General features: G+C 43.5%; 1 protein-coding gene across 23 annotated transcripts in view; it reads right to left on the bottom strand.

The window, feature by feature from the left end:
• The window catches only part of MADD (MAP kinase activating death domain), a 71,383-nt gene extending 44,264 nt beyond the window's left edge, over positions 1 to 27,119 (bottom strand). For 9 of the 23 annotated variants that reach the window (XM_062635862.1, XM_062635860.1, XM_062635875.1 and 6 more), the window contains exons 1-9: positions 26,997 to 27,119; positions 11,028 to 11,221; positions 7,673 to 8,287; positions 5,168 to 5,471; positions 4,710 to 4,841; positions 3,685 to 3,798; positions 2,883 to 2,963; positions 1,436 to 1,492; positions 507 to 685 (exon numbers count right to left, since the gene is read on the bottom strand). In XM_062635862.1, the coding sequence (XP_062491846.1) occupies positions 507 to 685; positions 1,436 to 1,492; positions 2,883 to 2,963; positions 3,685 to 3,798; positions 4,710 to 4,841; positions 5,168 to 5,471; positions 7,673 to 8,287; positions 11,028 to 11,089 (1,544 nt within the window). In that variant the 5' untranslated portion in view covers positions 11,090 to 11,221; positions 26,997 to 27,119. The remainder of the gene's footprint in view (positions 1 to 506; positions 686 to 1,435; positions 1,493 to 2,882; positions 2,964 to 3,684; positions 3,799 to 4,709; positions 4,842 to 5,167; positions 5,472 to 7,672; positions 8,288 to 11,027; positions 11,222 to 26,996) is intronic. The other 14 variants (XM_062635867.1, XM_062635878.1, XM_062635879.1 and 11 more) reach the window with 3 other exon arrangements.

The following is a 27,119-nucleotide window of genomic DNA, read 5'->3' as shown; positions in this document are numbered from 1 at the left end:
AGAACAGCGTATCAGATAAAAAAACACAGAACACAACAGGAAAGAAGACAGTCTTCTTAGAAAATTATTGTCTTGAAATAAAAAAAGGAAGGAAAAAAAAGCCACCAAGAAATCAGTTTGGTTTAATTCACCACCTCAGCAATAAGACCCAATACCCCAATGAGGGGTATCATTCTCCTACCCACTAGTTGAGGTGACAACTAAGTCTTGAGTTTTTTTTTGTAGTTCAAGGCTTCTGATTTAAGCTGAGGATTGAACAGCAGACTAACAAGTCCAGGTAAAGTGGATGATCTATAGGAACATCCAAGAAACAAAACACCCCCTCTGAAGATAAAGAGTTATGTTCATGCAGCTAACAGATCTGAGATAAACACTGCTTTTTTGCCCATGACGTGAAGTAGAACCTGGAAGATACTGCTTCTACCACAGGACCCATAGAAATGTCTGTGCTGCCTTCAAATGCAAACTTGACGAACACTCAACACTACCCTTCTGTTCAGGCTCACCTGGTAGCCACATCCACAGAGTCCACATCATTTCCATAGATCAGAGGGTTAAATTCTGTGGAAGGAGTAGACTGCAAATCATTCTGCGGTCTTCCCAGCAGCAATGGCACCTCCTGTCCCTCTTGGAACTTCTCTAGATTAAGAATGGGCTGAGTATTCAGACTCATACTGGCCAGTGCCTAACAAAGGACAACATTATGCACATATTCAACAATGAAAGTTATTCAAGGAATAAGAGAGAGATCAGAGCTACCCTGCCCTACAAGCAAATGCAACAACTGTGCATGCTCCATTAGCTTTTCTTAAACCACCTCCTATGCTGAGTCAACAAACATCTTCAGGCCCTCCTTTGTGTAGATCATCGAAACAATCTCCTCAGCGCTGAAATAGTGCTGGAGCTAGCCAAGGAGTAGCACAGAAATTCACTTTGCTACATCACTCACAATGTGGAAACAGTTCAAACTAGACTACCAGTAGGATGGCACTGTGTACAACATTGTAGAGTTATTCCCATGTGCAATTTGAATACATCTTGGGACCCAGAGTCCTTGAAACTTGCTTTGTAAGTTGACCATTCAACCAGTAAGTTTGATATCCCAGGACAATGCAGAGACACCTTTACACAGGTATCTGCCTGCATCCCTGCAAACCTCCACTTCCCACCTGAATGAGTTCTTCATCTCTCCATAAAACTACCATCTTCTTCAACCCTCATAACAACTTCAAGGATATTCACCAGAGCAGCACAAGTGGTAAATCAGTCCTGGACACCCAGACCTATCCTAAATCTTCCTCATTTCTCTCATTTGTCCACTGACTCTTCATCTTTTTATTTCAAAAATAAATACATGAAACAAAACAAAACCAAAAATTCCAAAAAGGAAAAGGGTAAAATGGAAGATTGAGGGGAAAAGAATAAAATAAAGAACCTTGTTGTCAGGAGTGAGCAGCTGTTTCTGAGTGATTGCAGTCATGCTAACCAGACACTGGAGGCAAGATGGAAGATCATATGATAACAGCAGCAGCCCATCAGAGCCAAGACGAACACATGACCACAGAGAAACAGATGGGAGGAAAAAAAAACCTCTATTACTACCAAATATCACAAATGAGAGGAAACAAAAGGGACCACAAAATAGGTACATCTGGGGAGAAAGGTCTAACTGCCCCACCCCCAAACATTCACATCTGGACACTTGGGTAGTATGAAGGCTGCTGTCCTTACTGATGCAGCTATGAACTTTCTACTGCAGTTTAAAAGCAGCTATCCTGAATTTTACTCGTTGACACTAAGAGCCAAAGGCACACCAAAGTGATGTGTGTCACAGTTTAGTCTTCTGTACTTTGTACAGCAACCAGTAGTGTTCCTTCTTTGCCAGAGATCAATACTTAATGATAATCTCTATAGGAATACATAGAGATGTAACCTGAATTTGGGTGAATTTTAAATGTGTTCAATGAATTTGCAATTTGTTCTGATATCCAGCTCTGCCCTAGTGAGAGAGTTTTACTGAACAGTGCCTGAAGCTGTAAGGGGGTGAGGCAGAAGTCATGGGAAGGGGGATCTAACAAAACTCCAAGCAACACATGGCTTCCATCTGTGCTGACAGCAGGTACTGGCAGTATCACAGAGGTTACACACTTTGCTCTCCTGATCTACAAGGAAAGGGAAGGAGCAGAAGTCATCACATTAGTAACACATTTTACCTTTAGATACTGCATGCAGCATGCATAAGGAAAACAGAAATAAAGAGATAAAACCTGCTTGACACGATCAGCCAGGATGACCCAAGCTGATTAATGGCTTAGCAGGACCTGAGAGGAGAGACTGAGACCTCACACACAGATCTGTGAATGGAGGGGAAACAAAGACGGTCATAGCTTGATGATCAAGCCAGACTTTAAAGCCCACATGGCAAATGTAAAGGAGGAATCTGGAACTCTCTGCATCAACTGGAAACAAGTTAGCCCCAAATAACAGTGAAAACCAGAAGATAATCAGTTGTGTCCAGGAGAATTTAAAAATATCCCTAAGAAATTTTAAATATTAAAAATATCCCTAAGAAATTTAAAAATATCCCTAAGAAATTAACTGCAGTTAAAAGCCTCAGTGAGCACTCACTTTTCCAAATTAATGCTCTCCATTAACATAGAAAAGCAGCAACTGGATACCTACCACAACATCTGTATCAACTGATACTGCTTTTCAAGCTCAAAATGCTGCTGTATTCTAACATGGGGATGTTCTAACTGGCAACTATACAAAAGAGGCATTTTAAACAGGTTGACAGAAAATTCCCGCACAGCTGCAGAGCAGTGCAAGACTACATCAGCTAAGTCCTACTGAATATGAATCCTCTCCCCAAAGTGTTTTACCTGTTTCAGGTGCTTTTTCAGCTCTGAAGCTTCTGGTTCTGGCAGTGCTGGCAAAGATTCTGCATTTGTGGGAACGATCACCTGGAAATAAGCACAGCAACAGACTCAGAATCCCCCAGCTGTAGTCATTTCATTTCCAAACCAGAATCTCCTGAATCTCCACCACTGCAGAGACTGAGGAATGAAAGCCATAAAGTAAAATAATTAATAATAATAATAATAAAAAAAGCCACACAACACATAGGCACCTGCATCAATACTTTGATTTTCACTGCTTTTTTGGTTGTTACTGCTTAAAACATGACAAAAAATGGAGGAATGACTTTATCATTTACCACAAAAAAGAGAAGTTTGAACCAACATTCATCCTTTGGATTTTCCATCAAGTAGATGTTATACACATTTCCCTTGAACATGGGCCTTGCTTGTGCCCCAGTAGAAAGCAGGATACATAGCTCTATTTGAATCATGACAATCAATGTTGCTGGAAGGCTCTTATCAGATTGGGTTTCTTAGGTAGGGCTATAAGAGACAGGGTCACAATTACTCAAGACAACAGCTTTCTAATTTGTTTGAGGATTTATCTTCTAATGATGTAGCCAGATGGATTAACTAGGAATGAATGCCTTAGAAGCAGAAGAAATGGGGACCTTGAGACACCACAGAACATAATTCTGAGGGTTAAGACAGGAATGGCACAGGCAGGCTGAGGCCAGGCATTCTTAAATTCTCGATAGGTACACTGATAAAAGTACACAGTTCTCTGGAAGCAAAGCCACAAATCTTTATGGGCACCACTCACCCTGTTGGTATCCAGGTCAATAAGCCATACATCATCAGGCATTTTAAAATCCAGTTTGTAAAGGAAAAAACTTGCTGGAACACCAATGATGTAAGGTGTAGGGGCTAGAAGCAACTGAAAGAGAGACTTTATTAAGGACAAAGTCCGCATATGATAACAGAGAGAAGCAACAAGTCACAGATGAGTACACCCTCAGCTCAGTGAGTCTGTGCCATTGCAAATAGGCCCAGACTATAGGCAAAGGCTTTACCCTTACACTTAGAATGGTAATTTGGTTTCAAACCAATAACATCTCTAGGAAGCAGAAGAAACAGACACACTTTTTCAAGTGGACATGGAAAACCTCAGGGGAAATTCAGGTCGTTTCTGATAAGGGAATCAGCAGAGGGAAAAGGTTTAAATCAATAAGGCATGTAGCGCCTTGAGAACAGTGGCTTGGGAGGCTAATTTATTCTTTACATCTAGAGCACTTGGTCACCCCCAAGGGATAATACAAGAACAAACCTGCAGCATTAGTTGCACAATAGCACTGCAGTAGTAAGATGGCCTGAACTGTATCTTTCCAAGCAAAATAATGAGCTCCTACAGAGAGCTGACTACCGGCAAAACACAGCTCCCAGTGTCAGTAACTCAACACTTCCTATTTCTGAGGACAATAAATTGCAGGCAATAGTTTCTAAACTCTGAATTCAGGGTTCTCAAACATACTTAAATATCACTCTGGACCCTCCCCAACAACCCTTAATACTCTGTTGGGAGGAGGGGGGTGGGGGAATATCGTAATATTGTGGATCTATGGCCTTTCAGTTCATTGCTTGTGAACTACTGCTTTGAATCATACAATTTACTAAGCATGCTTTGAAGATACCCTGGAAAAGTGGTGTTACCTATGATTTCAATAGTGGCACTCAAAGAACATTCTTTGCAAGGCTGCAATTAAAGAGAAACCAGTGGGGAAGGAAAGAAGGAATGCTCCTGTCACAGAAACATCTTTTGCAAAAGACCAGTAAAGGAAAAACAGGTACCTGTTCTGCAGAGGCCATGCAGGTGGGAAGCAGAGGGATCACTGGGAACATGTACTCTAATGGGTAGATCATAGCCACAAAGGCCATCACAGACATTGAGAGTGCATTATAATCTCGGGACTGCAGTACAACCTGGAACCAAAGAAACTCGTATCAGCACTGCAGCAACCATTCACCTGTAATACTTCCCCCAGGGGTATGCAAAGATCACAGCCTGCAGGCATCTGATTTGAGGGCTGTGAACTGGATGACCCTTTATTCATCTGAAAACAAGTTTCGGATGCTTTTTTGAGCAAGAGGAAAACTTTTCAGAACAGGAACCTCAAAAGAAGCTATTCCTTTCCCCCACAGAAAAACTGATTCCAGGAGACAGCTGTTCTGCACATCCAGCCTACCCTGGTTTTGAAAAGGACAGAACTTTCTACATACCTATCAAATATCACCTCTTCCTTTCTTACCTTGTGCTCCAGAAGGATGCAGGTCAGCACCTGCAGGCAGGCATCCACTCCCAACAGCTCCAAGGGCAGATGTAACGGGAAATCCACCAAGGTGAAGCGGGATGGATCAGGAAGAGCAAAGGTCAAAGCTGGCTGTAACTCATGTGGCAAGACTTCCACATCCACCCGCTTCTGACCAGCGACAGGCATCGGCGAGCGTAGCAGCCGGTATATCCAGGCCTCAATCTCCCGCAGGTCATGGAGCAACGCACTGGACTTCTCTTCCACCAGGAGGGAGCCTGTGAAAATCCTCCACATTGTGTCCCTGTACAGGGAGAGCAACAGGTTAATGCTCAAGGAGCTTCACTTGACAGCCATTCCAGCAAAAAGGCATACCCACTGAGAATTCAAAGACGCAGCCAACAAACATGTAGTGACACAGGATGCAGGGATTTCAGCTTATTGAAGTAACCACATTGGGAAGCATCAATATTTCTATGGCAGGAATCAATGCAGGTATGTCACTTCCACCTGACAGTTCATTCATTCATTTAAAGGATTCAGCTAGGTCCAGATCTCTGAAGATCTCTCATCACCATGGTGCCTGAAATTCAGCATGCACATATGATACCTTCTAGTATCTGAAGGGATCCTACAAGGATGACAGAGAGGGACTCTTCATTAGGGACTGTAGTGATAGGATAAGGGGTGATGGCTTCAAACTTCAACAGGGGAGATTCAGGTTAGATATACAGAAGAAATTCTTTATTGTGAAAGTGGTGAGACACTGGACTAGGTTGTCCAAGGAAGTTGTGGCTGCCCCATCCCTGGCAGTGTTCAAGGCCAGGCTGGACAGGGCTTGGAGCAACCTGCTCTAGTGGAAGGTTTCCCTGCCCATGGCAGGAGGTTGGAACTGGATGATCTTAAGATCCTCTGCAACCCAAACCATTCTATGAATCATTCTATAATGCTCTCATATCTCATCCAGAATTGTGGCAGACCGACTGATTGTAGGATTCTGCTTCCAACAGGCCTACAAACCTCTGCAAGAATAAGGACTAAACCCGAGATAAAAATATGCCACACCAAGATCTCTCAAATGTTTTGCCATAATATACCACATGGTAATTCAAACCTGCTGCTTTAATTTTCCCAGGGGATATATGCTCAGCATTCCTTCTCTTGCCCCCTCTTCTGTCACTTGTTTCTTCTTTAAGAATTATGCCCAGAAAAGATAAAATTTTTCAAGTATCACATGCCATTCAAACACTGGCATACTTTTAACACCCCTTCCAAAAATCAGACGAGCTCACAGAATTGAGGAAAATCATTAAATTTAGCTTATTTCTGCCTCAGCAATGATCAGACTAAACAAGGTGACAAAATAGGCTCCCTTTTCCATTGGGAAGAAATAAATGATAGAAATGATAGAATCATTTTCTCCCCAAGCATCAGTGGATTCAGGTGATAACTGTGCTAAAGCAGGAGTCAGTCATAAGCTCAGTAACCTAAGAAGTAGGCTACTGCTTTGTGAACAGGACAGATTTCCCTTCCCTGCATAATGTAAAGAGCTTATCAAGATAATGATACATGTCCTGTCATTTTTCTTGCCTTTGACAAGTTTAACTTGGAGTGTACCAAGCTACTTACCTCATGCTCTGAACTACCTCACAGCCCCAACCCTCTTACTCCTGAGATCACCCCCTCCTTCTCCAAAGATGTTTTTGTATTTTCTCTTTTTGGTTAGCATACTGGAAAGCAAAATACCACCCTTAGATGGAGGTGTCAGGAACAATGGCACAGACATACATCCATGACTGATATAAAGACATTGTTCCTTCTGTATGCAACAGTGCAACAGCTTTTGTTACATATCCAGCGTTATAACAGCAGATATGTAAGGTTACTACTTCACATTAAAAATACACCAAGTCCCTGTCAATCTGTTGTTACCAACCCCCATTTCCATATGCTTCCTAAACAACTCCTTTGTTTTCTAACTCTCCACCCTTTCCTCTTCAAATACTGTACTTTGATCTCTTTCAGCCATTCCTGCTTCTGCAACCTTTTCTCTCTCCTAAGCTGAAGTTCAGAGTTTTATTAGCTCACCAAGCACGTTTTCATCATTTCCCTCTTGACCCAAGTGGAAATTCTGTTATTTCTTGGCTGTTTCTAATCTGCCAGAGAATCAGTCCTGACGTACGTACACTGCCACAGAGGTTACAAACATGCCAAACAACAGAATCAGTGCTCAGCTTCAGGAAAGATCAATCAGTTGTCATCAGGATAGTACCTCTTAAGGTGCATCAAAAGTGAAAATCATACCAGCTTACAGAATCAGACACAGACATTTTAAAGAAATCATCATAAGAATTTCCTTTTCCTACTGTGATCCTGGCTTAAAAGAGCAAAAAGGTCAACCACTGGTGTTTGGCTGCTTCTGCAACCACACATTTGCCATGCGACAATTGCAGCCCTGGACACAAACAGTTGGAGGAAAAAGTTCTTTCTTCCCCCTCAACATACCTCTGCACCCCACGAGGAATCCCCAGCTTCTTGCCCAATAATCTCTCACTACAGCAGTCCACGAGTCTCTTGAGGGTGTACAGACACTCACGAAAGGTGGAAAAGAAGGGGTAATGACTAAGGATGCACAGAGAAGTCAGAGTGCTGTTCCGAGAGCGATGGCTGCCTTTGGCCAGGCGCTTACTGCGTGGTGATCGATTCGCATCTGGGGTAGACTCTGTACTGGGAGCCTGTAGCGAAGAGCCACTCTCCGAACTCTCAGTGCCCACTTCCTCCTGTGGGGCAGATGCATCCCCAGCTTTGGGGACCTTCTGTCCCTCCCGAGCTCGGTGTCCCCCTGTGCCTTCTCCCTTCTCCTTGGGTACTCTCTTCTGGAAGGAGCGGTAGAAGTTGACACAGATTCCATAGCGAATGACACCCGTGTCCTTGTCTGTGAGTGTGAAGACAAAGGAAGTGTCATCACGGAAGCTCATGCGTTTTTGCCGCACGCTCAGGCATCCTTCTGGCTGGCAGAAGAACACAACATCAGGTGGTAGAGGGAAGTCCACATGGTCTTCTAGAGGGTAACGCCGCAGCAGTTCAGGAGTCTGAGCAACACTATCACTACTTGGCTGCCTATAGAGAAAACAAACACAAGTAACATATACAGTTGACCGATGCCAACAAAAACCTTTGGTTTTTCCCTACTAACATGTTAGCAGCCTTCATCTTTGTTTCTTCTATCCCTTGCTAGCCAGGGGAAGGGCAGCTCCTCAGCCACTAGCCACAGTGTTCAGTCAGTAACCACAATGCTCAGTCACTAGCACAAGGTCACAACTATAGAAAGGTTAAAAATTCTATACCATCGTTATCCAGGCCCAATAAGGAGCCTGTTCAAATCTGACTGAGAAAAGAACTTTCAGGAGTATGTTGTTTTCAGCTGATGTTTCCCTGATTTTGATTGCCAAAATTAATTGAACCACACGGGTCTCTGGGCAACATTTGGGTAGCAAATAGACTGTCCCTCAGCAAATACAGTCAGATGAAAGCCCTTGGATTTCAGTTATTTATAACTAAGATAAAAAAATCGATTCCTAAGTGAGAAAACCAGCAACTTACTAGGAAAGAACTCAGACAAATGGTGGAATAATATGGACCTCATCCTGTAAAATCTTCATCTAAAAGTTCTGGCAACCATAGATACATATATTTCTGCGTTTGACTTTTGAACTGGATTTGAAGTGTAAGTTACTGTAAAGCTGGGATTTATATATACTTATGTATACATACTATATATACACACTATATTGCATATATACTATATGCAGACCTATTCAATGCTATTGCTCTCCAACCTTGGTACCACAAATCACTAATGTAACACAAAAATACAAAGCAATACTGTTTATTCCTCATTTTCCACCAGAATAACAGATTCTTTCAAGGTATTAACTATTTTCCTACCACTGCTTTTCCACTAAAGCTACTAAATAACTGCCAGAGAAACAGTATGAGATCCACATAATGAAGAAAGAAATACATGTCCCCACTTCCCTTTGGTTTGACCACTTTGCTATAAAGTCTGATCTCTCACAGTTTTTAAAAGTAATCAGCATTTAGTATCATGTTTACTAAATGGGATGTAGGAGACTTGGCTCCACCATCACTCTCCTGAGATCTCAAGCAAGACATTTCCTTACCTTGATATTTTAGATCTGCCCATTTCAAAATAAAAATGATGCTTGCTTTTCCCTCATCTATTTGACAGATGACAAAACCCAAACAAGTAGTAGTAAAATGTTTGTCATTTACCTAAGAAAATCACTGGTGTCAATAGCTCTGCTGACTAATGCTCCCAAACTAATACTTGATTGAAGTAAAAAAAATTTATAGTGCCTGTACAGGTAAGTACTGAAATACCACAGAAAATGAAAAGAGAAACCCTGAAAAGCTTTTCTATATGAGGGGGGATGCATCATCTAATGCATCAACTAATGCATCATCTAGCTGAAGAAATGTCAAGTAACACTGGTACTGTTTAAAGTCTATTTGGTTAAAGAAAAAATGTATATCACCAGTTCATGCCTTTGCAGTAATATTAGTCTATAAAAACTGTGTCATCTCAGACATTTAGAAAGTTTGCACCTAATAAAAGGAAATACTTCCAAAAGGCATTGCTATTTGTGCATGGTGGGTAAGTTGTAATGTTAAAGGCCACATGGAGCTCTTACGGACTTTGCAGAAGCTACTTCAGTCAGGTGCATCTCTTATCATTGTCACTTGCTGAAGTGCCTTATGAGACAATAGACCTCTAAGCATTAGCTATTCTTGCCCAGCAAAAAGCAAGAGAACTGTGGGAGTCCAGAAGTGATGTTAGCAGATTTCTAAATGAGAACATCAGACACTATAAGCGTTACTGGGGGACGCAATTAACATTTCTTCCTCCTCCTTTTCCTAGTTAGTGACACACAGATGAACAACTTGGTTATTTTTCTTCAGACTGTAAAAAGTAATTAAACTACTAAATTATTCTGTCCATAAAATACAGTAATAAAAATAACTATTATTTAGGATTATGTAATTTCTTCCACTGAGCCTATTTAGACTTTGCACTCAAAGAATTCTGAAAAGAAAGGGGGAGATAAAGCAATAGTCTGATGTAAATAGATCACTGATATTTAGAAACAAAAGTAAACCAGACTTTAGAATACACCCATTAAATAGACTGGCAGAAAGTTACTGTATAAACTTTGAATAAAGAAAAATAACATTTACTGAGCACCTGTGTATTTGCCAAGCAGCACACACATCAACACCATGTCTCATACATGTTTGAAGTGAGTAAGTGTAACATTTTATCTATTGTTACTAAGACCTTAAAAACCAAAGCATTCAAGTCATTCCCATGAGGATAAATGAGTATTAGAGGGGGAAAAAGCCAAGTAAGGCAAGTTTCAAGTTTGTTTTCTTTTAACTGAGTTTACAGAGCACACTTCAAAAGCTAGAAAAGTAACCACAAACTAGTATTTTATTTACATGTGGCTTTCAGTATTTTCAGTTTCTGAATCCCCTTATCTTGATGGCAGTAGAAGCAAAGAAGTTCAGACACATGGGTTACCAGAGAGTCATATATAAACTGGCTTTTCTTAAGTCACCCTTTGCAGGAGTCTAAAGACTGCAAGTTAAAAAACTGTGGCTGCACTAGTGTCTTTCAGAAAGCCTCCTGGCCCAAGTAGATGGTCTCATTCTGTCAGCATGCTGCACACATTCCAGACAGCATTCGTTGGCACCAAGCAAGTCTTCACCAGTGAATTCTAAGCTCTTTATCCTCACTCTGCTGCCCAGGCAAAAACAGCGCTAAGTCTCTTTTCATTACCTTGCTCCAATGATCACAAGATAGTCCAGTAACCGAGGGCAGGTTTTCTTCTTCTGCACCATTGTCCTTGCTGCCCCTCCCTATGTCATCTCAGTGAATGTCTGTTCATCAATCCAGGGGTCAGTTATCCAAGTTAGCTGGGATTGAGCGCCTTGGGGAACCAAATCTGCTTCAAAGTGCCTGGTAAGTCCAGCCTATGAGCAAGAAAAGCAAAGTGTCAAAGGTGCAATCAGAAATACCAAATAATACAATTTCATGACCTTAACTATATTCCCCAAAAGCCTCAGTGTTCTGTGCAATAGTGGCCACCCCACAGATCTTTCTCTTCAGAGAACGGTTTGGGTTGGAAGGGACTTTAAGATCACCTAGTTCCAACCCCCCTGCCTAGTTCCAACCTCCCACTAGATCAAGTTGTTCATGGCCAGGTCCAACCTGGCCTTGAACACTCCCAGGGATGGAACACCCACAAGTTCCTTCATCAGTATAAAATCACAAACCCAGAAAAGCAGAGAGCTGAGAAAACAAACAAAGAAGTACGAGAAGATCTCAAGAAAGCCCACAGACAAAGAAGCGTACCGCTGGCAAAGAACTATTCATGAAATGGTCTGAGGCAGGAGTATTGTTTAGGCAAACCCCTAGGATTGCTACAGTGCTTGGGAAAGCAGCTTTAACTGGCAACTCTGTACAGTTGAACATGACTAAAGGAGAAAACACAACCTGAACAGATAAACAGAATAGCTAAAGATGGGGTAACAAGAAGAGATATCCAATTTGATATAATGCACCTCACCATCCCAAACCTGGATGTGGCATATAGCAAGAATGAGCTCCACAAGCCCCAACAACCAATCTCTAACATGATATCTGTAAAGATACAGAACTGCAAAACTGCAGTTTGGAACAGCAAAAGTTATAAATGATAGCTCAGTTTGATCATAGAATCATAGAATAGTTAGGGTTGGAAAGGACCTTAAGATCATCCAGTTCCAACCCCCCTTCCATGGGCAGGGACACCTCACACTAAACTATGCCACCCAAAGGTCTGTCCAACCTGGTCTTGAACACCTCCAGGGATGGACCATTCACAGCTTCCTCGGGCAACCCATTCCAGTGCCTCACGACCCTTACAGTAAAGAACTTCTTCCTTATATCCAACCTAAACTTCCCCTGTTTAAGTTTTAACCCGTTACCCCTTGTCCTGTCACTACAGTCTCTAATGAAGAGTCCCTCTCCAGCACCCCTATAGGCCCCCTTCAGATACTGGAAGGCTGCTATGAGGTCTCCACGCAGCCTTCTCTTCTCCAGGCTGAACAGCCCCAACTTTCTCAGCCTGTCTTCATATAGGAGGTGCTCCAGTCCTCTGATCATCCTCGTGGCCTCCTCTGGACTTGTTCCAACAGTTCCATGTCCTTTTTATGTTGAGGACACCAGAACTGCACACAATGCTCCAAGTGAGGTCTCACAAGAGCAGAGTAAAGGGGCAGGATCACCTCCTTCGACCTGCTGGTCACGCTCCTTTGGATGCAGCCCAGGATACGGTTGCTTTCTGGGCTGTGAGCGCACACTGAAGCCGGCTCATGTTCATTTTCTCATTGACCAACACCCCCAAGTCCTTCTCCGCAGGGCTGCTCTGAATCTCTTCTATGTCCAACCTGTAGCTGTGCCTGGGATTGCTCCGACTCAGCTTTAGGACCTTGCACTTGTCACGGTTAAACTTCATGAGGTTGGCATCAGCCCACCTCACAAGTGTGTCCAGGTCCCTCTGGATGGCATTCCTTCCCTCCAGCATATCAACCAAACCACACAGCTTGGTGTCATCACCAACAGCCCCAACACTGATCCCTGAGGGACACCACTCGTTACTGGTCTCCAGCCGGACACTGAGCCATTGACCACAACTCTTTGTGTGCTGCCATCCAGCCAGTTCTTTATCCACCGAGTGGTCCATCCACCAAATTGACGTCTCTCCAATTTAGAGACAAGGATGTTGTGTGGGACAGTGTCAAAGGCTTCACACAAGTCCAGGTAGATGACATCAACTGCTCTACCCCTGTCCATCAGTTCTGCAGCCCCATCATAGAAGGCCACCAAATTGGTCAGGCAGGATTTCCCCTTAGTGAAGCCATGCTGGCTGTCACCAAGCACCTTGTTGATTTTCATGTGCCTTAGCATGCCTTCCAGGAGAATCTGCTCCAAGATTTTGCCAGGCACAGAGGTGAGACTGACTGGTCTGTAATTCCCCAGGTCATCCATTTTCCCCTTCTTGAAAATGGGGGTTACATTTCCCTTTTTCCCTTTTTTTTTCCAGTCGTCAGGAACTCTCTCCTTTTTTTTTTTTCCACTTGTTGATAACTCAATTTATCTTCTCCACTTACTCCATACCCCACATTGCCTACAGCTACTTTCTCTGCCCATTTTGTAACAGAAAAAAAACCCTCTTGGCACAATTGGTATTTTACTGCAGGATCATTATTTGTCAATAACTCTGTTTAATAGACATGCAGAACTCAGTAAGCACTGTAAATTTGTTCTTTCCAATCCCACCATTCATATTTAATTGAATTCATAAAAGAGAGAGGAAACAAATCTTAAGAAGTAACCAAGCTCCATATCACAACATTTGAAAGCAATCTGAAAACAGAAATTTTCTGAAACATAAAGTTCTCAGCAACTCCACAATCAGAGGTACTCACACTGTACTACAAGTTTACTGAGTGTCTCAATGAAATAAAAGTAATAAAGTTATTTTATACTAAAAAAAAATACCTGCTTGTCTGTTGGGGCACATTTAGAGCAGGGTTGCTATTTCAGGTCATGTTTGCGTCCTAAGGCTATCACAGAATTCAGAAAATTTTCACTGTATTAAGATCTTTCAGCTCTGCAGCATAAAGTTTAGATTTAATTTCTGTAAAAGTAGAAGAGATTTCCTAACAATCCATAAATAGCAGCAAAAATAGGTAATTTTCCTATGTTTCTCTCACTACTTCACATCCAAAAGCTAGTCAAAGGCACTTTAATGGTCACAATCACGTTCAAACTCGAGCAACACATTTGCATTTATTCTCAACATTTTAGGTCCAGAACTGGGGATTTTGTTCATTACCCCTCCAAAGGCCAGTAAGGACACAAACACACCAAAAAAGAATGTATATGATCTATCAGAAAAGGAAAATCATACCTGGCAATAAGTACTATTTATGGAATAATAAACTGAATAAAACCCTAATCCTCACACACACAAAACCCCACATTTTGTAAGACTTTGTGTTGCATGGTTTCAGCAGATCCTCACTCACAGCTGCTGAAGGTTCCTAAGTGACAGCACTATGAATTACCTTCAGCAGCAATACCTCTGTAAATTATCTTCTCTGGACAACAGAGAAAATAAACACAGGAAGCAAAGCTCCTGATTCTTCATCTTAATGATATTACTGAAAATACTGTAGAATCTGTCCTGCAACAGCTCTTGATCCAGCATGTTCTACAAATTGCTTGTGTAGATAAACTTGAGAGGAACAAGATGAAGCTGGGATGATCAAGTGGCTCTTTTTGCCTTCAATTTGAACAACTACTGTATCCGTTTTCTTTCCAAATAGCTTTAACCAGAACTCCTTATGGAACTCACTGTTCAGTCACAGATACGAGCATAGAAGCTACCACAAGGTAACCTAGGAGTATGACTTCAAGGCGCTTCTGCTGCTCAGTAGTGACCAAACATGTTCTTCCTCTATAATAGAGACTATCCTACCTCTCAATGAAGGTGGAGACAGTAAACTGCATTTACAATGGGTAAGAACATACGCAATGACTACAGGGTAAATGAGAGGCTACAAGACCACAACCTTAACTCGCCTTCCAGTAACCTGTCTGTACCCTGTGATATTTCTCCTATTCTCTACCCTGGAGGACATCTCTTACGACTGCAATTCATTACACAGCTTTCCTACAAATCTGCAAAGGAACTAATGAGGTTTGTGATATGAAGACCTCCATCAAAACTCAAAAGAGAACCTGAGCAGACCAGACTGAAGCTGCAAAATAAGATCTGAGCACTTGCCAAGATTTCTGATTTCTAATGCAACACAGGAAGACCACAGATACAGATATTTTGCAGGCACTTCTAGGGTCTACTTTACTTGGCTATGTATACTTAACAAGGCCACAGTTACAGTGAGTCATAAGAAGACAAAGGTTTTCTTTTGGAAGATGAAGTCTTGTTGGATTGGAACAAGAGGCAGAAGAATTAGAACCATGCTCAGGGGTTTTCCCTTCCTCTATTCAATCTCTTCTTCAGATAACTAATAAGGGATGATGGCACCAATTTAAGAGCATTAGATCAGTATTTGCTGGAACTCCCCTTCTTACTCCTGCTGGGAATCAGACACCACAGCTGATGATCTGTACAAACCAACACAAACAGGCATTACAGTCGTGCTTTTCTCTTCCTCTCTGCCAAAAGTTTACTTTCAGGCCAGTGTCATTCCCTCCTCTGTGTTGGTAGAAGTGTTTGTGCAGTTACATGGTGAACCAGATTGTGGAACTGATATGGACTAAAACTAACACCTTTCCTTCTCCTCCCTTTGTTTTTACTAGGTTATTTCCATGACTTTGTTCACCAAGTGACCACACAAATGCTTGTGCAGGCACAAAGTTATAGAGGAGCCATCAGCTAAAGGAATTTGGAAAACGTGATTTAATGTTCTATGATCACACGACCACAGATGACAGCTTCTCCACAAGAAATAAAGAGGTAAAGTAGTTTCTTTCTCAGAGAATTACTACCAACTACCATCCTTTCTCTAGCTCCTAGATTTTACAGACTAAGTACATTAGAACAGAGAAATCAAACAATTGAGAGGTACTTCCATTTCTCCTCTTTCATGTTTGCATTTGGACCTGACCCGAGAGCTTATCTTGACTCTGAGATGGTAAAGGTTTTGATATTGATGGCCTCTTCTCTCCCTCAAGCTGCTTCTGTAAAGGTCATTTGCAGCGTGCTTTCTCTTTGCAAGCATCTCTGACCCAGCCCGTGGAAGGCTGAATCCACAAGCAACACTTGAGAAGAAACTTCCTACAACTTAAGCTCAGAAAAAGGAGAAAAATGAAGAAGTGAAGGCTACCACAGGAACATACTGCACAAACAGATTACATACCAGAGAACACTATGATTTAAATAAGTACTCATATGGATGCTGAACAGGCTGGTGAGAATTAACACTACCTACATACTGTAGCAGCCATCAGTAATACTCACAAACTAGTAGAAATTGGCACAGTAGCCTAGACACAAAGACAAGGAGCCAGCACTAACCCACAAGTAACTCAAGACAAAAAAAGTGTCCAAAACAACACTTCTATTACTGGCACTACTCTACATTTCAACATTCCCTGAACATCCATGGTTTAGGTAGCAGCACAAGTGCTTAATGGCCAATCTCCATTGTATTCTGCAATTTGAAGTCCTTCCAGTAATAAAGGTCTACATAAACACACACACAGACATGAAAAGCACCACACCGCAGAATGGATACGGTAGCATGAAAGAAATGCAGCAGATGTTTTATCAGTCCAGAGCCATCTGTGTCAGATCAATACCCAGCATTAGCCCCAAAACACTGAACTGAACTGTGCAGCACCCCTGTCTCATCTACCCCTTGGAGTCTTCAGTCTTCTTAAGACACCAGGCTAGAGAAACAACGTCACTTAGCCAAAGAATAACACAACAAACAGTTAACCCAACTTAGCTCAGTTAGTCATTTTTCTTCACACAGAAGCTTCCAGCCTTACACTCAACTGCATGACAGTCAGCAGGTATTTGAATCACTGCTTGAAAAAAAAGATAGGAAGACAGCAGGCTGTTTTCCAACAGGCAAATGTTAAGCCCTGCTTACCTGGCAACTCTTCCATAGTTTAGGATGGCAGCAGAAAGGTCTCTCCTTCCGTTATCTCCAGCTTTTGTCTGGTACAAGGATCACACTGCACAGTTCACCAGTGCATAGATACCTTTAGGATATAATGAAGTGTCAGATGATTCAATTTACTGAGTGAAGAGCATGAGAGGAAGTCATGGAGACAGCAAGAATTACAGGATAGAAGCCATATGAATTCTGGTTCACTGAAATCTCACCTTGTGAAAGACCAGATTTCGAACCATGTCCAGAAGGAAGTAAATTATGTTCCTTGGAACATCTTGAATTTCTATTTATTCTCAGCCAAGATAGTCTGTACTCAGTTCAGATCTATAGCCACTATGCCTGACCTTAGTGCATTGTTTCCTGTGAACTCATGATCCATGCCAATTGGATTAAACCAAAAGCTGAAACAAACACAAATAGGGCCAGAGGTATCAGTGCCCACTTTTTGGTTGATATATGTTTCCTTTTCTCACATTACACACCTTTATTACAGATAGCTGAGACAGCTCTCTGCTAAGCTGTGAGAAAGAGGTGCAAGTACCTCAGGACTAGCCAATCTCACCTGTATGCCCAGGAATCCCACTTAACTCAATGTAGAATTGGAATCAACACAGACTGAAGCAAAATATGAACTATTTGTGGTAGTTTTGACCTGTCTTAGACATTTTAATAATATTTAAGGAATCTTTACCTCTGATATTTTGGTTACTTCTTCCAAGCTTGTTTCAAGTGATTCCAGTCACTCTCTCTGATATAACACACTATTTTTGCTTGTACTAAGCTTTTAAAGAAGCAGACAAGCAGTCCTCCTTTCACATCAGCCATTTTATAATTTCTCTGCTTAACACTTGTATTAACATTAAACACTACTAGTAGGTTTATACTTAAAAATATGCAGCATTCTAGGAAGCCCTTTACCTCTATTATCCAGATACTACAGTGGCTCCACTAACGCAAGAAGCACAGAGGAGTTGAGTACACCTCCCCTTCTCCAGAGCTTGACAGAACATGGAAAAACTTCTAAAGTCAGACCTGGATGGACTTGCTATTCTGGTGCAGCTGCTTTGTGTGCTACCATGCTCCTTGGCAAGGCAGCAGTGCATGCCAGTGCTGGGACTCCCAAAAAGATACCAGCACTTTGGAACAAAAAAGAAAGAAGGAAGGTGATTTCAAAGCACTGCAAGCATGCCTAAACCAGACAATGGCATACTTATCTAGTTTAGTGAGTCTATAACATAGGTGTGGTTCTACAAAATGCCTGAGGATAGTTCCAAGCATAAGAAATCACCCAACAGAGAACAGGGCTGCAGGTAGACTCTAAAAGCATTCTCCCTGGAGCACATGCATCACTGGAGTCAGTAAGAGTTCCTTACAGATAGAACAGCAGATGCATCCCAACTGTTTTCACTTTTTATCTAGCCATAAAGCTTCAGGAAAAGGACAGAATAAATCAGATTAAAGAAAATTAGAGAATGAATTGTGAAAATAGTTTTGTACTACTTAGACATCCTTGGATGCCCTTCTGAAGAATGATAATGATTTAAAGATTTCTTCCTTTCCTACCAAACGCTATTATCTGTTTGCCTTCTGAAAACAATACTAACACAGCCAAACATCTGTAGCTTCCACATTAATTATCCGAGCAAAATGGATGAAGCAGGACAGGAATGCCAACAAATAGACTGAACATGACCAGAGTTAGCTCACAAATGCAAGTATCCTGCCACACAGACAGGAACCTTTCTGCAGCATCACAGAGTAAAGCTGGACTGGTTCAGGTTCTCGGTTGCTATAGTGACTGATTTCCGTCCCTGTCAGATGTCATATGCTGGCTCGCCAGTGCTGTCACCTCCTCCTTCCCCCCTGCTTCAGCCAAATGTTTGAGTACAGAAGCCTGCTGTACATGCAAGTTCACGCAGCTGCCACACATGCACATGCTGTGAAAACAGACCCACAGGTAATCTGATTCAGATCAATCTCCATAGCAACCCAATCTTCAGTCCCTAGATTTTAGCCTCTCGGGTTTATTTATAGAGCAGCTGCAGCGCTCCATCCCCCCCCTGCTCCACCACCAAAGCTCCCAGCACTGCCCACACTACAAACAAGCTTCACTCAGGCACAAGGACTGCCTAGAGCCAACGCTGAATACTCCCCTTCTGGCAACCATCAGAGCCTGAGCTAGACACCCTGTGTAGTGTCTGCAGAACATTAAACACCTCCCAGTCAGGGAGGTTTTCCATATCCATGAATAGTACAAATCTCAAATGTCATCATTGCTCATGGTCAGCTGAGTACCAACAGCGCGACAAAATCTGCTTATCCAGGTACCCACGGGATGCTTCCACAAAGACCCACTTCAGCTGCTCCTCTGGGTACCCATGGGATGCTTCCACAGAGACCCACTTCAGCTGCTCCTCTGGGTACCCACGGGATGCTTCCATAGAGACCCACTTCAGCTGCTCCTCTGGGTACCCACGGGATGCTTCCATAGAGACCCACTTCAGCTGCTCCTCTGGGTACCCACGGGATGCTTCCATAGAGACCCACTGCAACTACTTCTTTGGCCTTGTGCAAAAAGGATGTGTAACATGTGCTGACACAAATGTTGTGTTAGGAGGAGCTTGCAGGCAACAGCAAATACCAAGGAGCAGTCCCAGCAATACCTGTCCCACAGAAGCACAGCTGGACCCACTAGCAGATATTTGAAAACATGTGTCTGGGACATTCATTTATTAATTGTTAAAAGCAAATAAAAACAAAAAAAAAAAAAAACAAAATGAAAAATAAGGCCTTGAATGAACCATGAGAGATCAGCATGTGAGAAAGAACAGAATGCAAACACTGATATCCATTTTATTCTGCTACACTCTTTGGGAACATCACCCACAATAAACTAATGGAGGAGAAGCAAACACTTTTAAAGTGCTCTGCTTGCAATCAGGAAGATGACAGATTTTAGCCTCAGCTGCAGTTCATTTCATTCACTTCAATTTAGGTTAAAGACTTTATTCTCATCCCCTCCTTTACTGCCCGAAATGACTCTCTCGTGATGCTCCCTGCAGCTCCTCATTATGCAGGTCACACCAAGCACCACTCACCATCTTCCCATGGAACATAAATCCTGCCATAAAACCCCTCTGTCAACCCGGGCAGTTCTCCTGCTCTCCACTGCTTGAATTTAAATTCAGCTCTTATTTAAAAAACGATCTCCAGAGATTAGCATGAGAGAGCAACACAGCATTAGCAGCAACACAGGAGCTTTGGCTCCCTGCCCTTCACTCTTTGTGTCTGTCATTTGTTTCCTCTCCTTGTGCAACATCATCATCATCACCACAAAACCCAAGGACCTTTCATTTATTTCTGTCTCATCAGCTTTTCATTGACCCTCAAACCTCCAGTTACAGTCACTCATACACTCTGTGGTGGCGAGAGAAAAGGGGGGGGACATCCAAAACCTACACAACGCCCCCAGACTGAATTAGCTTCAGCTTCTGCAACCATAACAGCATCACAATATTTTTCCAAACCAGAATTGCTTTTGATTTCAGCTTTGAGTTGAGACTTCCTCTGAGCACAGCGTTGACCCCAGCACTGACAAGATGCCTCCATTCCCAGCCCTCTGCCCAGCCCCTGTTTGAGGAGCAGCAGTTCCCATAACATGTTTTTTCCAAAAGGCAAACACTGCTAATGTACAGCCATAATAAATGAACCAGAAAACAACAAAGCATGTGACATTTGAGAGAACTGCTGGATGTAGATGCAGCTGCTAAATTATTCAGTGCTCTCCCTTGCCACAGCTCCTTCCTCCGCCATGGTGAGCAGCTCTAGGCTAGCAGTTCAGAGAACAGACTGGTACAAGAGGACAGCAGGTAGAAAAGACACACCACAGGCAGTGAGGAGCACACCAATGCCTAGTGGCTTCTCTCACATAGGCTTCAAGCTATTCACAGTGTCATTTACCAGGTGGCATCTCTCCTGGCACCACCACCACCAAATACAGGCACATTCATGGAGTCACAGAACAGTTTGTTGTGGAAGGGACCTTAAAGCTCATCCGGTTCCAACCCCCTGACATGGGCAGGGACACCTTCCACTAGAGCAGGTTGCTCCAAGCTCCGTCCAACCTGGCCTTGAACACTGCCAGAGATGGTGCAGCCACACCTTCTCTGGGCACCCTGTGCCAGGGCCTCAGCACCCTCACAGGGAAGGATTTCTTCCTAATGTCTAACATAAATCTCCCCTCTGCCACGTTAAAGCCATTCCCCCTTGTCCTGTCATTTACCTGTCCTTATCCAAAGCCCCTCTCCAGATTTCTTGTCGGCCCCTTTAGGCTGCTCTGAGGTCTCCCTGGAGCCTTCTCTCCTACAGGCTGAACAAGCCCAGCTCTCTCAGCCTGGCTCCCCAGCAGAGGTGTTCCAGCCCTCATGGCCTCCTCTGGACTCTCTTGAGCAGCTCCATGTCCCTCTTATATTGGGGGCCCAGAGCTGAACAGAGGACTGCTGAAGATGGGTCACAAAGGGACAAATGGCAGGTTCACCGGGATCCCAACAATAAATTCATGTCATTTATAAGGCAGAAAAAGGAGGACACTCGCAACCTGTGTGGAAACACTGAAATATTGCTCAGGATAATGAGAACCAGAAAATAAGGAGAAGTATTTTAAATAATCCAGTTATCTGGCTGTTGATAGCAACACAGAACTGATACTCAGAGCCTTGTATTTATTTTGCCTCATCCTAGAAACACTGATCATATATCCCCACATGTGCCACCTGCCTTGTTATTCCTTCCCTCTACATGACTCCCTCTCACCTTCAACACTGTGGAATACCAAAATTTCTACCCTCAAACCAGCCCTACTTTTAAGTCTGGTGGTAAATCATAGTACCAGCTGGTCAAAACTAAAAGGAAATCAAAGAGTAAAGCCCACTTTCTCTCTGCTAGAGCTCTAGGATGTGAGAAGCACGCTTTTGGCAGACTCACTCACACATAAACATCGGGGGAAGCAAGCTGAGAGCAGAGAAGGGATAGGAGCCACCTCAAGCAACTCCTAGGGGCAGAACGGGTCCCAGGAGGGCCTTCTAGACATCTGCAGTCACCATGGTAAAGGGAGGAGGGAAACACAACACCTGATGGCGATGTCTGAAGGCGAATGAGAGAATTAGGTCGCCTAGAGGACAAAATGAGCATGCCCAGCCCAGCTCCAGCAGAGCACAGTTTAACCACTATCTAGTGGAAACAGATGAAGCAGCAAAGTGGCTCAGTGTTCATGTATGACATAGTTTTGGTAAATACCGGGTTTGATTCTTAATCATCTTTACCACCAAAACCACTCCTCCCCTTCTGCTATCTGATGAGATGCAAACAGGCAGAGGCAGGACTCCCCATCCCCTGCTAGAATGGCCTTTCCAGAGCAAGTACAAGACACCCAGGCAAGAAGGGATCCAGGGAAGCTGCTGTCAAAGCTATGGGCAAGAAGATCAGACATTACTACTGACAAGTGGAAAATTCAGCTACAATATACAGGGATGCAGGACACAACCATGATGCTGAACTCGCAGATGCTTAAAGGTCCTTTCCAACCCAAACCATTCTATGTGACAAAGGAATAGACTAAGAAAATTAAACTGACAGAGGGGAGATTTAGATTAGACATTAGAAAGAAATTCTTCCCTGTGAGGGTGGTGAGGCACTGGCACAGGGCACCCGCAAAAGCTGTGGCTGCCCCATCCCTGGCAGTGTTTAAGACCAGGTTGGAGCAACCTGCTCTACTGGAAGGTGTCCCTGCCCATGGCAGGGTGTTGGAACTGGATGAGCTTTAAGGTCCTTTCCAACCCAAACCATTCTATGATTTTATGACAACAAAGGCTGCTCTGCTCATAAGACAGATACAGTTCCTGGAAGTTATCAGATAGATCACTGTCAATTTGGGTCTCTTTGTCCCCTGTGTAAAAATAACAAGGTTAATTTCCTGATTATCACAAATAGGGCTTAGGAGAGCTGTCTGGAAATTAACTACAACCAAAACAAAAAGGAGAGATCTGACAAACATTACAGAATACATCAAAGGCAACATCACAACCAAACCTTTTTGGGGCTGCTGTGAAATATTCAAGGCTGTGGGAGAAACAGAAAACCATGAAACTTTGTTCCTTCCTGCTATGCTGATGCACTATCTCTCACAGGGACCTGGAAACACAAGTCTCTCATTTAACCACAATGCCACTGTATGGGAACTGTCTCAGCATAGGTAATTCAGGCATATGCAAGCAGCACTTCTTACTTTTAAATGACTGCAAGGGTCCTGCGAGTAGCAGTGATGAAAAGTAAATGCAACCTCTCATAATTCCATGGTTTCTGGGCACCAAAAGGCAAAGCCTTTGGAGAGGTCCCTGCTATAGAGATTTCTGAGCTCCTGGCAGTATGTGGGTCATCTCTGCAACCCGATTTGCTGGGTTTGGTGCTTCAGTTGGCTATTCTATGATCCAAAAGACAAATCAGGAGCATGTCCCTCAACCATCAACAGTAATTTCTATGTGGCCATGAGAGGTTTAAAGGACTCAGTGACAGAAAATCTAATGGCTCTAAAGTTATTTTCTAGCTCAGACAGGAGAGCAAAGACCAGCTGAATTACACAGGCTGGGTTACAGAGAGTGAACAGGAGGTCATCCTAACAGTTTTTCATAGCTCCTGAGGTGGAGAAGGAAAAGCAGCACACCCTCCCATCATCAAAAGAAATAACACAATTGTTCCACAGATTAACAGATTATCACACTAAAAAAACATTCCCTTTTAACAGATGCCTCAAGCTGCTCATTTGTATTTCGCTTTGTGTCTGTTTAGGTCACCAGCGATGCTTTTCCTTCATGAAAATTTATACCTTGAGCTAGATGGAGATTGTTTCAGCTGGGGAAATGATATTCATCTTGCATATCAAGCTCCCTCATTCTTGTTTCTAAATCCTCTCCTCATTGCTGCTAATCCCCAATCAGTAGCTGCATTCTGTATTTTCTACTAGTGCGTTGAATAACTACGTCAAAGCCTTTCCACTGAGGGGCTGCCCAGAAATGTAATGCAGTACATCTTAAATGCAGGCACAATAGGGCCAAAGGAGATTTGCAGGAATTAATCTGGGTTGTAACAGATGCATTGCCTGGCTCCAATTCCTTCCTCATGGAAAGTAAGTGAAACATTCAACTCTGCAATTGGTTTTAATACAAAAGTATCCATTTCCACCTTGTGAGCATGACGGCACTACCAACCTAGATAAAAAACTATAGCGTGAGATGTGAGCCAAGACACTGAATTTTACATAACTCTTGTTATTCATTCTCACACACTAAATCTCTAACAGTATTTCTTCCCCCCAAAAGAAAGTAATTCCTCTAACAAATGCATCTGGGAAGAAGTATCAGAGGAAATCTATTAGTTCAAGTGCTGTACATTAAAAACTGGGAAGAGGTTTGTTCTCTGCAAATTCAGCAGTACTTGTGACTTGCTAATTTAATACTAGAAATTGGCATAAGTACTTGTTTTTTCAAATGACTCATTGCAAAAGATACTGAGCAGACCAAACCGAACATCTTGCCAAAGGTATGTCTAGTATGTCCTGTCTATACCCAACTGGAATATTTGATATGGCTTGAGATGATAGGGGAAAAAGCCATAAGTGAGGAGCCTCTGTGCCCCTCACCCCACGCCAGATAAAATCAAGACAACATTCATTTAATTTAGGGAAATGACACAAGCAAGTGTTTCAGTAAGATCAGATGCACCGATGCCTTTGCTATTTCTGCTGAACCATCACTCCTGCTACTCTAAAAGTACAAAGCTAATTTGGCTAATAGGTTGGCAAGGCTTAGTGATAAAAATCCTCAGACCTTTTTTTCTCCATCTCCAAAATCCTTCTGAAAGAGACTGAATTTGGACTTCATCACATACACCCCCTCTCTGCTTTCAGAAGAGCTACAGGATGGTATCAAGGCTGAAGAAGAGGTCTGGCCTTTAGAATATCTACTGTGTTTTTTCCATAAAAACTTTAAACCAGAACACCTTTTTTTTTGCCAGCTGCTAACAGCCTTTGGTTCTTCATCATCCATCGCCCTGGCACATAACCCATACAGCATGAAAACATATCTTGGCCATATTACACATTTTATACGGACAACATTCTTACAGTGTGGATGTTATTTTCCTTTTTGCTCATCCAGTAAATCTAGAACTGTTTTTCCTGTGTGGAAGCTAAGGCAGTGTCCTGGGTTCAGCAGGACATGAAATAGGACTCTGAAGCTTAGAGAAAGCTCTCATCTGGTAAAAACACCAAACTCCAGACTTGTGATATGACTGCAGCACTGCTACATAGGCATGTACAAGATCTTTAGGGCTAACAAGACTATTATTTTTCAAACAAAAGCATTTTAAAAACTGGTTGATGATTCTGCATTTTATTAAATACACAGTAAGATGATTCATGAGTGTATAATTCCAGGGTATATTAAACTGGGTCCAAGAGCTATGTATTTTCTAATGGTACAACAGTAAAGCAAAACAACTATTTTATAGCTGGAATGCTAGATCAGTTCAGTATTACATAACACACTATGAATGGATGGCCAGATGAGATCTTGCAAAACCTGCATTTTAGCTATATTAGATGTCAAAGTTGCTCTCTCTGATGTGTCAAGATTGCAGGTTTCCACTAGTGCTGAAAACAGCAAGTATTTTATGTGCCCATCCAAAACAATTCCCAAGGTTCAAGCAGTATGAAGTCCAAAAATGGAGACACTTCCCAAATAACCTATATTTGGACGCCTTTGCTTTAGTTATGTGATCTTCAGGACACCACATCTTCCTTCCCCTTGCTTCTGTCTATCAGTAACATCCTTTTTGCAGATAAGTGATGCTGCAAAGAACACAGCAAGGACACTTGAGAGCACACCAACAGAAATGCTGACCCAGAGTTACACTGAACATAGAGAAAATGGCTGGCTTACCTAGGGCAAGCAGAACGGATTGCTAGATTCACAAGTCCTAACCCCATCTCCATGGGGCTAAGAATTTATCATGCATGTTGTGTATGCCTGACAACAGCGTGCAAGTTCAGAGAGAAAAGGAAGCCAACAAACCAGTTTCCTCCAAGGCTTATCATTTCTCTAAGTGCTTCTTTATCGTGACTGCACACAAGCAGTAACACAGACCAAGCTTTCTCTGCCTGAAAATAAACCTGAGCACCACGGCAAGGTGGTGACACCCGTTTCTGAGGCGAAAAGACTATTGATTTACAGGCTAAGAAACTGACTAGTATAAAGTCGATTTCCTATTCTATTGTCTCGGGGAGTAACAAGATCTTCTGTTTACAAACCAAGGTGTAAAACCACCTTTCCAGTCACATCACTGCAGCAACCCCTTCCCAACGCTGCACACCCCACCTCTTCAAAGCGGGAAGAGGGGGGACCGTTCCGCCCCGAGTCTCCGTTCTACCTGCCCTAACTGTCCTGCCTGCTTCCTCCCGGCAGGGAGCAAGGAGAAGCCGGCGGGAGGCCCGGGCCCGCTGTGCCCTCACACCGCCACGGTCGAACCCCCTCCCCGGCCGGCCACACCGCCATTTCCCGTGCGGGGAGCCGCGGCGCAACCCGCAAAAGACACACCCCCCCCCTCAGGGGCTGCTGCCCGCTCCCGGCCGGGGACCGCTCCACCGCCGCCGGAGCCCCGCGCAGCACCGCGGCCCCGGGAGCATGGAGCAGAGCTCGGCCGGCCCCGCTCCCTCCCCGCACCTCTGCCTCCTCCCGCAGTGACCTTGCGGAAGGGCTCACCGTACCCGAGCATCACCACAGCGCCGGGGAAGCGTGAGGCGGGCGGGCAGGGGGACCATACCGCAGCTGTCCGCGCGCGGATCACCTCAGGCACCGCCGACCGGGCGGGCTCCGCTCTGCCCTGCCCGACCCCGCTCTCGGCATGTGTGCGCACGCACGTACGGTCCGCACCCGTCGCCTGCGTGATGACCCGGCCCGGTACCCGGTACCCGGTCCCGTTCCCGGTCCCCGTCCCCGCTCACCTGCCACCGCCCCCAGCTGCTGTGCGCCGCCCGGCCAGTTCCGCATCGAGCGCCAGGAGCGGAACGCACCACCGCCTCCCGCAGGGAGGGGGGGAAGAGCGGAGCGAACCACTCGTACCGACG

This window comes from Pezoporus occidentalis, unplaced genomic scaffold, assembly GCF_034315485.1.
Source record: "Pezoporus occidentalis ecotype Australia unplaced genomic scaffold, CSIRO_AGI_Poc_V1 ctg46, whole genome shotgun sequence".
Classification (NCBI taxonomy): domain Eukaryota; kingdom Metazoa; phylum Chordata; class Aves; order Psittaciformes; family Psittacidae; genus Pezoporus; species Pezoporus occidentalis.
Note: the sequence above shows the minus strand (reverse complement) of the source record. Positions and strands in the feature narration are given on the sequence as shown.